Source organism: Enhydra lutris, unplaced genomic scaffold (assembly GCF_002288905.1).
Source record: "Enhydra lutris kenyoni isolate GAN:26980312 unplaced genomic scaffold, ASM228890v2 scaffoldscaffold96, whole genome shotgun sequence".
Taxonomy (NCBI): domain Eukaryota; kingdom Metazoa; phylum Chordata; class Mammalia; order Carnivora; family Mustelidae; genus Enhydra; species Enhydra lutris.
In genome coordinates, this window is record NW_019154180.1 from 3,698,468 (window position 1) to 3,715,680 (window position 17,213).

General features: G+C 58.7%; 1 protein-coding gene across 1 annotated transcript; it reads left to right on the forward strand.

Moving 5' to 3' along the window:
• The first annotated feature begins 12 nt into the window (after positions 1–12).
• LOC111139191 (inhibitor of nuclear factor kappa B kinase subunit gamma) lies at positions 13–16,940 on the forward strand. The gene is made up of 10 exons (XM_022491383.1): positions 13–86; positions 3,385–3,586; positions 6,077–6,288; positions 9,546–9,664; positions 11,047–11,199; positions 11,644–11,719; positions 12,342–12,485; positions 12,739–12,881; positions 13,039–13,100; positions 13,253–16,940. Exons 2-10 carry the CDS (start codon positions 3,400–3,402, stop codon positions 13,393–13,395), a joined length of 1,239 nt encoding a protein of 412 aa, XP_022347091.1. The 5' UTR covers positions 13–86; positions 3,385–3,399; the 3' UTR covers positions 13,396–16,940.
• The last annotated feature ends 273 nt before the right edge of the window (positions 16,941–17,213 follow it).

Consider the following 17,213-nt stretch of genomic DNA (forward strand, 5'->3'; position numbering starts at 1 on the left):
CGGACTTTCTCGGAGCGCCGGGGCCTGAAGAGTGCTCGCGGCTCACCGTTCCTGCCCTTCTCACGTCGGACCGACTCTGCTGACAGGTGTGGTCCTCTTTCCGAACACAGGGTACTACTGGTGGGCATTCTGCCGCCTCCGAAACTCCCCCGGACTTTCGAGTTTACCCCTCCTGTTGGACCGTGGCCCATTTCTGCCGCCTGCTTTTACAGCACTGGCCAAAGCGGCCCGATGCAGGAGGCGACTTACCTTGGCGGCAAGCGGGACTGTTTCCGCCTCTCTCTCTCTCCGCCACCGTTGCGGAGTCTGACCACACCCCTGCTTCGTGGATGAATCTTTAGTTCGGAGACATTTTCTGCTCATCAAACTTGACTGCGTTCGGGGTTGTTAAATTCTTTAAAAAGGCCCCAGATATGGTTGGTCCCAAATATAGCACCTGTGTATCTTCATGTGCCTCAGTTTGCTCACTTTGCAACAACGATTAACGTACCCGATCTCAAACCGTTTCTGTCACTGGAGGGCGCATGAGCCATCCTGGCATGTTTGAGGAGCTGCAGGGAGGCCACTATATAGCTGGGGCAGAGTGAGCGGGGGGAGAATACTTGCAGAGGAAGCGACGAGGGACCAGATAATTCAGGGCTTTGCAGGCCTTCTTGGAGCCTTTGGCTTTTACACGCAGGGCAATGAGGAACTGTGGTAGGGAACAGTGTAGAGGACGGACAGGATAGGAATTACTTTTTAGGGTGATCTGGCCCCTGTGGGAAGAACAAACTATAGGGGCAAAGGTACGAGCACGGTTAACTGTCAGGAGATTATCCCAGTAATCCAGATAAGTGTGCTTTGAGCATTTTATTATGAAAAATTTCAAAGGAAAATTTCAAAGACATACAAAAGTAGAAAGAATAGTGTAGTAAATCCTATGTCCTCACTTCCCAGCTTTGACACTTGTCAGCTCATGGCTAATTTTGTTTAATTTATACCCCTCACAATTCTCTTCCTTTATTATTTTCCATAACAGCTTTATCGAGATATAATTCTCATACCATATAATTCACCCATTTAAAGCGTACAGTTCATGACTCCAAAAAACCGCTTGCCTCCTTAGCTGTCACTGCATTGCCGCAGCTCTCTCAGCTCTTAAACTCCATCAGTCGTTCTGTTTCTATGGATTTGCTTTTTCTGGACAGCTCATATAAATAGAATCATACAATATGTGTGGTCTTTTGTGAGTTGCTTTTTTCTTTCAGTGTCATGTTTGCAAGACTCGTCCACCTTGTAGTGTGTGAATGTACTAGATTTTGTTTACTCATCAGCTGATGGACGTTTGGGTCATTTCCACGCTTTGGCTGCTGTGAGTAATACTGCTCGGAGCATTTGTGTGTGCACATGGGTTTTTGTTTCTCTCAGATACCTAGGAGTTCCCATATTATTTTGAAGCAAACTTCTGACACCGTATCATTTCACCTGTAGATATTTTAGCATGCATCTCTAAGAAAGGATTAAGAAACAACCGCAACACCACTATGCCACTTAAACATGTAACATTAATTGCTTACTGTTATCAAATAGATTTTGGGGTACATTATGACAGGATTTCCTGATGAGTTAGATGTGAGCTGTGAGACAAGGTGAGGTGGGGGGGTCAAAAGGGACTCTGAGGTTTTTGTCCAGTACCTGGATATCAGCTGACAAGAAGGAGGGTTGTGGGTGGAACTGGCTTTTGGGAGCTGTCAGGAGTGCAATTTTAAGGTTAGTTTTGAGAACATTACCAGGTAGCCAAGTGGAGATGTTGAGTTTTCTATGTGTCTGGAATTCAGGAAGGAGGTCTGATTTGGGGTGTTGTCAGCATGAAGATGGGGTTTAAAGCTGTGAGGCTGAACCAGCTCTGTACCGGAGTGACTGCGGGTAGGGAAGAGACCCCAGAACAGGGCCCAGGAGCACCACAACGTGATCAGGCGGTGTGGTGAGGAAGAAGGGGCCTGAGCATTAGCAGCCAGTGAGCCAGGAGAGTGGGCTTTTCTGGAAGCCCAGGGAAGGATCAGTGGCTCATCACAGTCTGCTCACGGGTTCATGGAGGGGCATTCAGTGGAGCAGGAACAGTTTATTCAGCATTAAAGCTGTCCTCTCTCAGCTCCTGCAGACTTGTATTGGGATCAGCCTCCTCCTCTGGGTAGGCTGCCTTCTTGGGCAGAATTTAAAAGGGCTCCAGGCTAGTGCCGGCCCATAAGGCCGACTTCTGTAGTTCATAAGAGAATGTAGACAACTCTGCCTGGCTCTCTGCTGTGTTGTCTTGGGCTATGAGCCCACGTCCCATTCTCAGATTCCTCAGCATGCGTCAGATACTAGATATCCCCTTCAGGCCCTCAGTTCGAGTGAACACTCACCAGGTTCTCAGTGGTGTCCTTGAAGCCCATCTTACTAGGCAGATTAACTTCTTAGAGCTGCTGTGACAGAGAACCACAAGCCGACTGGCTAAGACAATAGACCTTTATCCTCTCCCAGTTCTGGAGGCCAGAAGTCTGAAATCAAGGTGTCTTCAGGGCCACGCTCCCTCTGCAGGCTCTAGAGGAGGATCCTTCCTGCCTCTTCCAGCTGCTGGTGGTTCCAGTCCTTCCTTGGTTTATGGCCATATCGTTCTAGTCTCTGTCATCATGTGGCCTTCTCCTGTGTCTGTGTTTCTTCTGTCTCTTATAAGGACACGTGTCATTGGATTTAAGGCCACTCTAATCCAGGATGATCTCATCTCAAGATCCTTCCCTTACTTGCACCTGTAAAAAAACCTTTTTTCCATACAAGGACACTTGTTATTGGATTTAAGGCCACTCTAATCCAGGATGATCTTATTTCAAGATCTTTCACTTATTTACATCTGTAAAAAAAACCCTTTTGTCCATACAAGGTCACATTCACAGGCTATGGGGGTCAGGATGTGGACATACCTTGCTGGGATTCTGATTCAATGCACTACACGAGGTACTGAGCTGACATCTTCAGTCCTGCTTGGAGGTGTATGTGGCACAGAGGATTCACGGCATGCTGAAACCTCCCCACAAAAACAATCCTCTCCGTCAGTCCCCCCTCTCGTGAGATGCTTACCTTGACTTTACAGCCTGGAGGTAGGTCCTAGGTAGAGTTTATAACAAGTGCTGAACCACGGCCTTTCTGACCCCACGTATGGGCCTGCAACTGCCTTTGGAATGAGAGGATATGCCACCTTGTAGATGGGAAAGCCTGTCTTGGGTTCCTGTTACACCTGATAAAGTGCTCGGTGTTCTGCTTAAAGCGTGGCCTCAGAACTCCCGCACAGACTACACTCCTTGCCCTGCAAGGTAAGAGAATTCTGCGAGGGTCTCATGGGACATGTCTGCTCCCTTTCTGCTCCAGGCCCTGACTTGTTGGATGAGCAGGCCCCCCTGGAAGAGTCCGCCGTGTGAGATGGTGCAGCCCAGTGGCGGCCCGACAGGGGACCAGGACGTGCTGGGTGAAGAATCTTCTCTGGGGAAGCCGACCATGCTCCACATCACTTCTGAGCAGGGCACTCCCGAGACCTTCCAGCGCTGCCTGGAGGAGAATCAAGAGCTCCGAGGTGAGGAGGGCGGCAGGTGTGCCGAGTCAGATGTCAGAGGTCCCAGCCTTGCTGGAGGGGAGGCTTCATCCACTCCTCTGCCTGTGTTTTTACCGGGTCTGGGGTGGGGGTGCCCCTGAGAGCCAACTAGTGATTCAAACTCAGCCACTCTCCCTTTGGGTTTCAGGTGGGCTCCCTGGAAGTGGACCGTGAGGGTTAGATGGCTGTGTGGGAAGTTTTTTGAGAGCGCTCAGAGGACCCGCACCCAGGAAGGGGAAGACAAGGGCAGAAGCGGGGGTGGGCCCAGGGAGAAGCTGGGCTGTGGTGCAGGCTGACCCCGCAGGGAGCTCTGGAGCTGGAGTGACCCTCTGAGTTGTCCCAAGTCGGGCTGGCTGTGGTGGGCCTTGTCCGTCTCCATCCTGATCTGTCCAGAAGCGTGTGGCCGTTCTGGGAGTGGCCCTGCAGCTCCTGGGGAGGGGGCGTGGGCTGCCCTGGGACGGACCTGCGGGGGAAGGGGGGCGGTTTCTGGTCCCTCCAGTGTGGGCGGGAGCACGGACCAGGTGGTGGCTCCCAGAACCATCCGGTTTCTGTCTTCACCTCGATCTGCACCCGCTCACCTGCCACCGTCTCACTTTTTGGGGGGTGTGTGGCTTCTTCAGCTCCCAGGGGCCTGCACCGGGCCTCTCAGGCGGCTGGCTGCCCTTGAGTGGGGCATATCTGTGGCCGCCCTGCAAGTGACAGCATCCCTCCCACTGTGAGCCTGCTGAGACATCTGGGGGGTGGGTGGTCCTGGCCGCTCGCTTGGTGTCGAGCAGCATCCCTGGCCTCCCCCACTAGATGGCAGTAGCACTCTTCCAGTTACCACAACCAGCAACGTCCCTAATGTTGTCCAGTGTCTTGCTGTGTTGGGGTCACACAGAGCTGGCAGCCAGGTTGGGGGTGGGGAGACAGCTCAGCTTGCACAAGGATGTGTGTGGGCTCTGCTGGGCGCCAGGAGGGTGCTCCAGCAAGAGGGGCTTGGGGGCAGGAGTGGCAGGCCCGCTGCAGAGGGCTCACGGCCCCGCAGGCTCCCTGGTCATGGAGCTTTTAAAGCGGCACCCTCTAGCCGCGCGGCCTGAGCTGAGGATGTGCGGTGCGTTGGCTCTGCACCTCGCCATCAGTGGGTGCTGTGTGTCATGCCCTGGGTCACTCCTGGGGCACTGAAGGTGTCTGCCCCCAGCGACGCTCAGGATTGTGCCCAAGAAGGGCACAGGGGAGAGGACATAGACTTTGCTTGGAATGTCGGGGGGCGGGGAACCTCATGGAAGAGGTAGCACGTAGCTGGGGTAGGAGTCCACTTCTGTGACGTGTCCAGGAGAGGCAGATCCAGAGAGAGAAACAGAAGTGTGGATTCCACAGGCTGGGGGTGACGGTGAAGTGCCTGTGAGTGGGTTCCGGTTTTTTGGGGAGCGGTAATGGAAATGTTCTGGAACTAGCTAGAGGGGATGAGTGCATAGCTTTGTGAATAGGTAGAAGCCACTGAAATACTGTGTACTTTAAAATGATGAATTTGATGTGATGTGAATTTTGTTTCAATAGAAAAGGAAGTTGCACGTGAGTTGAGGCTTTGGTGGAGGCTGGGCAGAATTGCAGCAGGTGGAGGGTGGAAGTGGGCGGGGGAAGCCCGCCTGAGGCGGGAGGCCCCTGTCTAAGGGCCACAGTCTGCTTTGCTCCCCTGTGGGGAAGGGGTCACGTGGGGACAGAACATGCAGAACGTGTCTGTGGCGCTGGCCTCAGACGCCACTGGGGTTCATCAGGGTTTTGACCAGAGAGTGACATGAAGCTACTGCCCATTGCCATCTTGAAGAGTTCCGTGGTTGTGAGAGTCTTCGTGTGTCACCGAGCAGTTCGGTCACCGTCCATGTTCTTCCACTGCCCAGGGTGTGCCCGGGCGCAGGGCTCTCCTTTCCTCAGCCTCTGCCGATTGCCTAGCCTTGGCACACACTCATCCCTCAGCCTGTTGGGAGGGGGCCTGGCTGTTCCGTGACCGATCGCTCTACCCTGCTCCTGGGAGTAGCTGTGTTAGCCCCATTGAACGTGCCGAGGAGGACGGGGAGGCTCTGGGAGGTCAGTCACTGGGCTGCTCGGAGCCTCCTGGGCCTCCCAGGCTGCAGCTGGCCATGTCACAGGGCGCTCTGCGCCCGTGGCCGTCCCGGGGTCTGCAGGTAGCCCCGGGTTCCTGGTTCCGAGGGTAATGACCGAGCACCTGTGCCTGGGGCCGGAGTACAGACGAGCTCCAGGTGCTTAGAGAGGGGACGGCCCTTGGCACGTACTCAAGGGAAGCTGAGGTGTTTGGTCTCTGGAGAAGTTGATGGGCTTCGTCACTAGGGTGAGTCAGTGAATCGTTTGGAAGGGGCGCGGCAGAACGGGAGGAAGCGCTGCAGGGCCAGCTGGGCGGCAGGTCGCCCCGGCCCTGGGGAGGAGCCGCCCCACCGCCCGCAGCTCTCACCAGGTCCTCTTCTCGGCCGCCAGACGCCATCCGCCAGAGCAACCAGGTGCTGCGCGAGCGCTGTGAGGAGCTGCAGCGCTTCCAGGGCAGCCAGAGGAAGGAGAAGGAGTTCCTCGTGCAGAAGTTCCAGGAAGCCCGGAAGCTGGTGGAGAGACTGAGCCTGGAGAAGCGCGAGCTGCGGAGGCAGACGGAGCAGGCCCTGCAGGAGGTGGAGCACCTGAAGCGCTGCCAGCAGGTAGTGGGGGCGGCGGGCCGGGTGCTGCCCAGGGGCGGCGATCGGCGGGGCCCGGCGCCCCGCGTTCCGGGAGCACAGCCCCCGCCCCAGCACCCACCGCCTTGGGGCTCTGCGAGGAGGGTTCACAGAGCGCAGAGGGGCCGGACCGCGGCTCCTGGTCGCGGTGCTCATGAGGGCGTGAGTGCACGGGTTGGAATCGCCAAGGACGCGGGGGGGGGGGGGGGGGGGGGGGGGGGGGGGGGCGCAGGGCCGCGGCCCGGTCGGAGCAGGCGGCCGGCGGGGGCGTGGGCCCGGCCTTTTCTCCCACAGCCTGGGGGTGACATCCCGCCCTGGGCCCCGCCACCAGGGAAGCCTCTCTGAGCTGTGCTGTTGGGGGACTTGAGTGTGGGGTCGTGTCCTCCCGGACACGAAGCTGAGAGTGTGGCCCAGCTCCGCCCCACCAGGAGTCATGTGCTCAACAGAGATGGCCTGTCATGGCGCTCGGGAAGGAGTGTACCGGGTGCCTGGGGCGACCCTGACAGGGGACCCCAAACTGGGCGGCTAAAGAAAGAGACCTGTATTGTCTCCCACTTCTGGAGGCCGGAAGCCCAAGAGCAAGACGTGGGCAGGGTTGGTGCGTTCTGGGGGCCCCAAGGGGAGAACCTGTTCCAGGCGGCTTTCCCAGCCTTGGGTTGTCCTGTGGTCCTTGGCTTTCTTTGACTTGTAGATATATTTCTCCGTGTCCCTCTCTGTTGTCACATCACCTCACTGTGTGTCTGTATGTCTCTCCTCCTCCTCTTTTTTTTTAAAGATTTTATTTATTTATTTGACAGAGATCACAAGTAGGCAGAGAGGCAGGCAGAGAGAGAGCGGAAGAAGGAGGCTTCCCACTGAGCAGGGAGCCCAATGCAGGGCTCGATCCCAGGACCCTGGGATCATGACCGGAGTCCAAGGCAGATGCCTAACAACTGGGCCACCCAGGCACCCCAAGTCAAAGTCATTTTGTGCCGATTTCGTGTGTATTACAGTCATTGGATCCTCCCCTCCAGCATGACTAGATCGTAACTTGATTGTGTCTGCAAAGCCCTGTCTCCTTGTCAGGTCCCATCCGTAGGTACTGGGGGTTAGGATGTGGACGTGTCTTCTGGGTGCCACCATTCAGCCTATCCTAGGCTTGAACAGCTGGCCTCAGGGCTCTTTGCTAAATGCCTTCAGAGCCTCCCCGCTTGCCCACCCGCATCGAGGGGTGCTGGCCTCACAGCTAACAAGTCCGCCAGTGGTGGCTGTTGGAGCAGACGTGGCTTCATGTCGCCGGCGGCAGTGTCAGCTGGTGCCCCTACTTGGAAAAATGAGTCGGCATTTTCTCTTCAAGTTGCAAATGTGCTTGCCCCTGACTCAGCAGCCTCCCGGCAGGTTAAAGGCAGAGGCTTTAACCCACTGAGCCACCCAGGTGCCTCAGACACAGTATATTTTGACAGCATTTCCTGGTGTGTTAGATGTGAGAGAGACAGAGGGAGGAGTCAAGAGGAACGCCGAGGTTTCTGTCCTGGTAGCTAGAAGATGGAGTTGCCATCAGCTGTCAGTAAGGGGGGCTGTGGGTGGAACTGGCTTCTTGTAGCTGTCGGGCATGCTGTTTCTGAGGGCACTGCTAAATATCCAGGGGACACGTTGATGTGACAGGCCAAGTGGTGGGGGGTGTTTGCACTGTTCAGTGGGGAGACCTTTGCTGAGGTGCATTCTAGTAAGGACCAGAACACAGTGAGGGGCTGAGCCACATGGGGTATCTGAGGAAAGCCTGTTTTAGAGGCAGGAGGAGCATGTGCAAAGGTCCTGAGGTAGTGACATGCCTGTCATTTTCTGGGCACACCAAAGAGGCAAATGTGGCTGAAGCTGTGTGAAGGTGGCTGAGGGGTGGGCGGGGAGAGTCATGGTAGGGGCTGGTAGGGGCAGGTTATGTGGGCTTAGTAGGGCCAGTGGGAAGATTGGGGCTTTGACCCAAGCGTCACAGGGACAGTAGGGGCTATTGTGCTAGTGTGAGACATTATCTGGTTTCCTGTTGACTGTAGAGTGTGTGTGGGGGGTATTATGGGTTGGAGTTGTGTGCCCCGAAAAGGAATGTCCACATCCTAAACCCTGTACCTCAGAACATGATCTTATTTGGAAATAGGGTCTTTGCAGAAGTAATAAAGTTCGGATGTAGTCATACTAAATCCCATGATCGCTGTCCTTAATGGGAGAGAAACAGACACGGAGACATCCAGGGAAGACAGCCTTGTGATGATGGAGGCAGAGAGTGGGGGGTCCCCTTCAGGCCCCTCAGAAGGCGCCAGCCCTGCCCTCGCTTGCTCCTGGACTTTAGAGCGACAGTATGTTACTGTTGTCTTATGGTCCCCACCTTGCAATCCTTTATGGAAGGCCCAGGAAACTCCTCCAGGTGCAGGAGTGGAGGAGGGCCCAGGTGGAAGTCCTTCCAGCCCCCAGTGAGGCTGGCCAGAGCAGGCACTGGCCCACAGGGTCTGTTGGCAGGCCCAGGTGACGCAGAGTGCGGGGCAGGTAGCTGGATAGCTAAGCTGAGGCCCCTGAGAAGAGTTTGTCTTGGTGGTGTGACTTGGCCAGTGGCCGACCTTCAGGGGTCCGGTGGGCCTGGAGACAAGACCCGTGCCTGGAGATGCAGAGCAGAAGGGAAGGAGTGGCAGGCGTGGTGTGTGCCTGTGCGCAGGAAGCCAGGGCAGGGGCATGGAGGGCAGGAGTGGCAGTTTCCCAGGGGAGGTGGGGGGGGTCTGGCCATGGGGGACTGAGGCGCCGACTCTGGGCTTGAGCCACCTAAGGTAATGGAGGACCTGGCCTGGACAGTGGGATAAGGGAGACCGGCCATCGGGGGTTTGGGCAACTCTCGAGTTTTGGCCCTGGTAGAGAGCCTTCTGGAAAGTGGCCGGCCATCTTGGCTCTGGTAGCCTCGGCTTGTGGATGGGAGCTTGCATGTTGACATTGTCTTCAGGTCCAGACTCCCTTGGCACCACGTCCTGCTGGGCTCTGTCCTTACAGCCTGCTTGTCAGCCTCGTGAGCTGCGAGGCGACTCTGTGCCTATGTCTGCAGGGATTGGGGGGGCATCTGGGAGTGTGGGGTCATGGGACTCGGGAGGCTTCTGGAGGTGAGCGGGGAGGTGAGCGGTGGTGACATGTCTTCATCCCTGCCCGCTGCCCTGGGGCTCGGGGGTGCCGGGGTGGGCAGCTGGTGAGGAGGCATCACTGATAGGAAGTGGCTTTTTTTCACGCAGCAGATGGCTGAGGACAAGGCTTCCGTGAAAGCCCAGGTGACATCCTTGCTGGGGGAGCTCCAGGAGAGCCAGAGTCGTTTGGAGGCCGCCAACAAGGAGCGGCAGGCTTTGGAGGGCAGGTGAGTGTGGAGGTACCCGAAGGCAGGGAGGCATCTTCAGAGCCTCCAGTGAGTTCCTCTGTCCAGGCACAGGGACCACCATCAGAAGGGAACTATCATGCTGGCGTGGGGGCCTCGGAGCCGCCTGCTGCCCATGTGCCGCCTGATGGCTGGGTTTGCGAGTGGCCTGCCCAAGTCGGCGGCCGGCCAGCTGCTCCTTGCCGCCACGCGGCTTCCCACAGGCGGCTTGGGCGGGTCAGGGCAGGCCGTGTTCCTGGGCTCTGCCGCTGCCGGGGCGCCGCCCTCCAGAGAGCAAGGCGGGCCCGCCCGACGGCGGGTGCTGCTCTCCGGGTGATGCGTGACGGGGGCGTGCTGGGCCGAGCGCCGCGGCCTTCCCGTGGGAGGGGAGGGGAGGGGAGAGGGCGGGAGCGAGTCCTCCCTAGTCTATGACCAGCGACAGCACGTGGACGTGCTTCGGTCTGGAAAACAGGGTGGGAGGAAAGGCGTCGCTCTGGCCTGGGCCTGCTCACCTTTTCCGTTTTCCCGTGGACTCCTGTGTGTCTCCAGCTTTCTGAAATCACATGCATCACTTTTAGGACAATTGGGCGTCTTTTCTGCCTGTGTTTTTCTGTGTACATGAAAGAACCCGCTAGAGGCAACTTGGAGCCGTTCGTGACACCACGTGGACATTTATGGCAGCACCTGTGGGTTTCTGGGCAGTGTCCGTTTGTGTCCTTCCCCTCACGATGGGCCCTAGATGTGCTGAGCTGGCCAGCTTGGACACAGGCCTTGCTGGGGTCTCAGGGCACTTGGTGTGGCCATTCGGAGAGCTTTCTGCTTCACGCAGACACACACAGAGGCCCCCAAACCCTGGGCCTGTCCTGTTGTCCCCCTTATTCCAGGGCCCCGGGCGGACAGCAGCTCCATCTGGTGATGGCAGTGTCGGAAATGTGCTCAGTGTATTTGGACAGGTGCAGAGAAACAGCGAAACCAGTGGTCATTCCCGGCAGCCCCTGTCGCCTCTGCAGTAGGGACTGTGCTGGGTTTTGGGCCAGCAGGGCGACGTGGCCAGAGCCTCGGACTGGAGATCTGGGGAATTGTAGGAACATAGGAGAGCGGAGCTTGGAGACTGGGGGCTATGGGTGATAACGGCTCAGAGGATGCCGGGCTGTGGCGGCCATGGCCGTGGCCAGGCGGGTGGGAGGCTCCTCTTCCAGGTCTGTGCCTTTGGGACTGCAGCTGAGCCATTGAGCTTGTAGAACAGGGACTGGGAGGGAAGGAGTCAGCCCCAAGCCAGGCTCTCTGCGGTTGTCCAGTGTTCGGTAAGCGGCTTCCATCTTCCCCTGCTGTGGGCTCCGCTGGGCGCGCCGGAACCCTGCTGTGACCATCGTCTTCCGCGCCAGGGCTCGGGCGGCCAGCGAGCAGGCGCGGCAGCTGGAGAGCGAGCGGGCAGCGCTGCAGCAGCAGCACAGCGTGCAGGTGGACCAGCTGCGGATGCAGAGCCAGAGCGTGGAGGCGGCCCTGCGCATGGAGCGCCAGGCAGCCTCGGAGGAGAAGTGAGTGGCCCGGGCCCACACGAGGACACCAGGGCCCCACGGGCCTCCCCTCCCCCCCAGCCCCCACGTGACCCGGCTCTGAGACGGAGATCCGTGCTCTCCGGCCCACGCTCGGATCCTCCCGCGTGGCTGCTACGTGGCCTGCATCGGGCCACCTTCGAGTCTCTCGTCCTCAGCCACTCTCCCGTCCGCCTCTGCTTCTCATGGGGCCGTTCCACCTGATTCTAAATGGTACTTGTTTCGACGAACGGTAGCCTTAACACAAAGCGTGCTCACCGCGTGCCGAAGCTGGTCCGAGGGCGGAGGGCCTGTAGGCACAGAAGTCCCCGGAGGCCCCCGTGCGGCCTGTGCTGGGGACAGGCACCGAGGGGGCGGGCTTGCGAGTGGAACGTGGTGGCGGAGCACGGGGTGCTCGTTTCTCCAGCAAAGGCTCCTCTTCCGCAGGCGGAAGCTGGCCCAGCTGCAGGTGGCCTATCACCAGCTCTTCCAGGAGTACGACAGCCACGTCAAGAGCAGCACGGTGAGCAGTGAGCGAGACAGAGTGCCTGTGGCGGGCACGTCCCCGGGACTGGCCACCACGGACGTGCCTCGGTTCCTCTCCTCGCAGCCGAGGAACACAAGGGCCCGGGGAGCTGCTGCCCCGAATTTAGAACTGTCGGATCACGAGTTCTTATCTGAAGACTTGAGAGAATTGTGTCAGAGCTTTGTCAGGGTCGCAGCGTGACAGCTCAGGGCTGGACGTGGGGCAGACCGGGTGGGCCTCTGGGTGCGCTCTCTGTGGGTGGGGACACGCTTGTAAGGGGACAGCGTTAGTGCGGGACACCAGCTCCCACGGAGGAGGATGGCCTTGTCCCTTGAGGGGCTGGGGGCAGGCTGTGTGGCTGAGGAGTCCGGGAAGGGAGTGTCGAGCTGGACAGGAAGTTGTGCCCCCTGACCTCAGAGGTCCCCCACACCCTCTGCCTTTCCTGTGCCCTGCCCGCGCTGATGTCTGGTGGCCGGCATCACTCTGGCATTGGTCAGCCGGGGCTCGTCTCTTGTTGCTTTTGGTTCTTGTCACCTGGAGCAGCCACTGGCCTGGTGGCGGCCTGGCTCCTGCCCTGGGCCGGCTGGGGCTCCCTCACTTCCCCCTTGCCCGTTTCTAGGGAATGCAGCTGGAGGACCTCAAGCAGCAGCTCCAGCAGGCAGAGGAGGCCCTGGCGGCCAAGCAGGAAGTGATTGACAAGCTGAAGGAGGAGGCCGAGCAGCACAAGGCCGTGATGGAGACTGTCCCGGTGCTAAAGGCTCAGGTGAGGACGCCCCCCTGTGAGCGGCGGGGCCTGTGGGCACTGGGACCTCTTGTGTCACTGGCGTCTGTGGGCAGGGGCTTCTCGGCAGCCCCTGGAGCCGTCTGTCGGCGCTCCCGGGGTGGCCTTGCCCTGCGCCACGGAGCCCGGGAGGCCGGGAGCCGGACCTCCTCCGTGTCCCCCAGCACGGAGAGTCGGCCGGCCGGCGGACTGCCAATGGACGGCGGGCGTGGCCCCTCTTGGCTTTGTCTGCCAGGCGGACATCTACAAGGCCGACTTCCAGGCTGAGAGGCAGGCGCGGGAGAAGCTGGCGGAGAGGAAGGAGCTCCTGCAGGAGCAGCTGGAGCAGCTGCAGAGGGAGTACGGCAGGCTGAAGGCCAGCTGCCAGGAGTCGGCCAGGTGGGCCTTGCTGTCCAGCCCCGCGAGGAGCGGGGCCGGGGGCCAGGGGCTGTGGTGGTGGCCGCCCACGTGTGGCGGCTTCTGAGCTGGCGCTTGTCGCCCCTCGTCCTGCCCCAGCCTGCTGGCTCTGTTGACCAGACGGTTTCTCTTCTCAAAGGATTGAAGACCTGAGGAAGCGACACGTGGAGGTCTCCCAGGCCCCCTTGCCCCCCACCCCAGGTGAGGGAGCTGCAGGAGGAGGGGTGGAGAGGGCAGGGTGCTCTCCGGAGGGTAGTACTGCTCTGGAGGAGAGGGGGGAGGCGGGGAGGAGCTAGTGGTAGTGACCCCAGAGCTCGGACCCGACAGTCCTGTCAACTCCCCTCTTTCCCCAGCTCACCCCTCCTTCCACCTGGCCTTGCCCAGCCAGAGGAGAAGCCCCCCTGAGGAGCCGCCTGACTTCTGTTGCCCCAAGTGCCAGTACCGGGCTCCGGATATGGACACGCTGCAGATCCACGTCATGGAGTGCATTGAGTAGGGGCTGCCTGGGGGGCGGGCGGCCCGGGACAGCGCCTCACGAGCTAGCTCTAGGACCTTCCGCTTCAACTGCCCCGGCTGCTGGCCCGCGTCTGCCCTGGCGCTTGGAACCCACCGGGCCCGAGGCTCTGCTCTTCTGGTTTGTTCTGTCTGCTTGGACCGCTTGTCTCTGGGGCTTCCTCTCCTTCCACGGCCAAGTCCAGAATCACGGCCAGGGCTCTCCGGGAACTCCTCGAGCTGCCGCGGGCAGAAGGCTCTCCTCGCCCGCGAGCTCCCACACGCCGTGGCATCAGGGCACTCGTGGGCCGCGTGCTGTTCCGTGTGGGGGCTGCCCTGCCATTGGATGGCAGACGTCCACTTGTGAGGCCCGTGTGGGTCGTTGCCACTCTTTCAGTGTTGTGAGCGATGCTGAGACGAACATCCTCGCGCGTCACTGACGTGTGTCTTTGGGTCAGATTCTTCGAAGCCGCTCCGTGGAGCAGCTGCTGATGGGTGCATGGGGCCCGTATGTCGCCCCTGCTTCCTCAGAGCCTTGTCCGTGGCTGGGGTGTCCAACCTGTGGGCTTTGGCCATCTGTCCGGCACGTGGCACTCTGGTTACAGTGAGCCTGAGCATCTCTTCAGAGCTTGAAGGATCCTTTCCAATTCTGCTGTTAATGGCTTGTTTGTGTGTTTTGCCCATTTTTCTGTTGAGCTGTTAGTCTTCTGCTCCTCAGTGTCTTTAAGCTCTTTGGTCGTTAGTGGGACCGGCTCTCGCGTGTGAGAGAAACCGCGCATATCTCCTCTTGCTCTGCATCAGTGCAGGTGGGTTTTGGACTTGAAGTCTGTCATCTTAATGTGGCCGCGGTTCTCCACCTTTCCTTCACGGCCTGGGGTTTACCGTGGTTGTGATGCTTCCCACGTGCACGCTTTCCCTAACACCGCAGCATGCTCTTGTCCTCCCCGAGCGTGTCACTGTTTGGCATGAGCGATAGTGGCTGTGTTTCGTCATGCTGCAGAGGCTTGCGATGCTGTTCCCTGCACCAGCCCCAAATGCCCCAGCCTTGGGAAGGGAAGCCCCTGGTTGACCATGGGCAGGTTACAAACACTAGAGGGCTCCTTACTGTTGTTTTGCAAGATTCCGGATGTTTCCTCGATGTCAAAGCCAAGGGCATCAAGCCTGCCTTTGTCAGGCGAGAATGATAGAAGAATGCCATGGTCTCCCCAGGTTGGGAACGGGATGTCACTGAAGGCAACCCGGCCGGCAGCCGGTTCTGAAGACGATCCTGGGCCGGGGGGCTTGCCGGGTGTGTGCAGGCAACTGTCCCATGGGAAGGTGCTCAAGGCTTCCGGGTGCTGTGTCCCAGTCCTGACCCTGTAGTTTTTCTGCAAGAGCACTTTTAGTTTTTGGGGGGGAATGTGTGCATTTCCCGTGGCCGCTGTAGCAAATGACCGACTTGGCTTAAAACAAGTCATTCTTTCATGGTTCTGTAGTCAGGGTGGCTCGGAGGGCAGATCAGTTCCAGGCCTCTCTCCCGGCCTCTTGGGGTGGCCCCTGCTGTTCTTGGCTGGTGGATGTGTTGCCCCAATCTCTGCCTCTGTGGTGACACGGCCTCTCCCTCTTCCCATGTCATCTCTCCTCGTCTCTTAGAAGCACACCAGTCGCTGGCTTGGGGCCCGCCCGCGTCATCCAGGATGAGCTCATTTGGAAATCCTTTATCTTCATTAGATCCACAAGGACTCTTTCCAGCTCCGGTCATAATCCCAAGTTCTGGCATTAGCTCATGCCTGTATCTTTTGGGCCACTGTTCAGCCTAGCGCAGGGCCATCTTCTGGAGCACACAGTCTAGGACACAGGTGGGGGAAGACTGGGGTCTCCAGGGCCGGCCGCTCAGTCGAGGGGCTCATTCCCTGGGGTTGTGGTGGCTGCTGGGTGCTCCATGGTCAGGAGAGCTGGGTGGGTGGGGACAGGCCCTTGCAGGCGTGGGGACTGCTGCTCCTTAGGACACCTTGGCTCCAGCTGACCATGGGCAGGAGAAGGAAGGCTGCGGGCCATGGTGGGACGGGGACGCGGGCCCATTGGGTACTCCGGGTAACAGCTGCCAGCTGTGGAGGGAGGGGCTTTGTGCTTTCTTAGGGGCGCGGACGAAGGCCTGGGGGAGTCCTCTGCTGACTGGCTTCCTCTTCTGAGAGGGAGTTGAAAGGAAGAGGATGGGACCCAGGAGTAGCGAGAGAGGCCGACGTTCTCTTTCTGGGGCACTTTCCTCAGGTCCTGGCGGTGGCGCCCTGCCACGGTGGCCAGGAACTCAGACAGGTGTCGGTGCCCGGACCCCAGGCTGAATCAGGGTCTGCTCTTCTGAAGTGTCCCCTCCTGGGCTACCCATGCCCCCTGCCTCCTTGTGGCCCGTATGGGAGCAGCTGTACACGGGACGGCTGTGACTTTCCAGCGGGCCACTCACCTAGAAGCCCGGGATTCTGCTTTCTCCCTTGCTCGCTTTCCTGTGGGCTTCCAGAAGAAGTGGTTGGATCCTTTCTGTGAGGGGAAGCAACCTGCTTACCTAATGATCTGTGGCCCCTTGACCTTCAGCACCCTGGCTTTGGGAGGCAGAGACAGAGAGCTCGAGGCACAGCCCACCAAAGCCCAAGTCATTCTTGCTGCTGGGACGACAGCATGCGCTGCTACCCGCTGGCCCGCATGGGCCAGAAATCCGGGTGATCCCAAACGGCACTGTAAGAAAGCTTTCTCCGTTGCTGGTAACTAAAACACAGACTCCAGCTGCACGAAAAGTGATGGGGGGCAAGGAACAGATGAAGCCTGGCGGCCGGGTGCAGGGGACCGGGGGCCGCTGCGGCCGGGAGAGGCGGCCTTGCACCATTTGGGTGGATGTGGCTGGTGGGGTTGCCTGTAATCACGGTTTCCTTTTGTATTTGCGTAGTTGCTAAGTGGCTCTAATTTGCATGTATTACTCTGTTTGTTCCGAGTACGCCTGGCCCGGAGGTGGTGTCTGCTGGGGCCGAGAGAAGCAGGGCTGGCTGTCGAGGGGGCGCCTCAGGTGCTTGGTGATCACTGACGTGCTAGGAACGGGACAGGGCTGAGCCGGAGCTGCCGGAGTCCCACACGCCCAGGCGGGGGTGAGCAGCAGGCAGGGCTGCGGGGCAGCAGAGGGTGTGCAGCGTCCTGGGCCTCCCGAGGCCTCGGTCTCCATGTGCAGGAGGTGACAGCAGAGCTGCGGCTGCCCTGGAGGGGCTCCTAGGAGCTGGCTGAATTCCCATCCAGTCCCCCAGGCGTGGGCGGGGACAGGAACTCGGGCAGGTGTCAGTAGTAGTGCTCTTCAGGAGGGGACCCGTGTGCGTGTGTGCCCACACGTGTGTGCATGTGGGTCCTCGAGATTGTCTCCGCACCTCCTCCTCTGAAGCCGCCGTTAGTCTATTCCAGATGGCAGATGACATGAGTGTGTATTTTTATGTAGTGGCTTAATTATTCTTTCGTGTAACAGTTGAGTAGTGAGCAGCTGAACATCGGGTTTCTTTCTTTTTTTGAGTATTTTTTTTAAGTTATTCTGCATTTCAGCCACTCTGGAAAATGGTATGGCGGTTCCTCAAAAAGTTGAAAATTGAGCTGTCCTACCACCCAGCAATCACACGACTGGGTACTTACCCCAAAGATACAAATGTAGTAATCCAAAGGGACACCTGCACCCCAATGTTAATAGCAGCAACGTCCACAATAGCCAAACTGTGGAAAGACCCTAGATGTCCACCAACAGACGAATGGATAAAGACGATGTGGTTCATATATACAATGGAATACTATGCACCCATCAAAAGAAAACAAAATCTT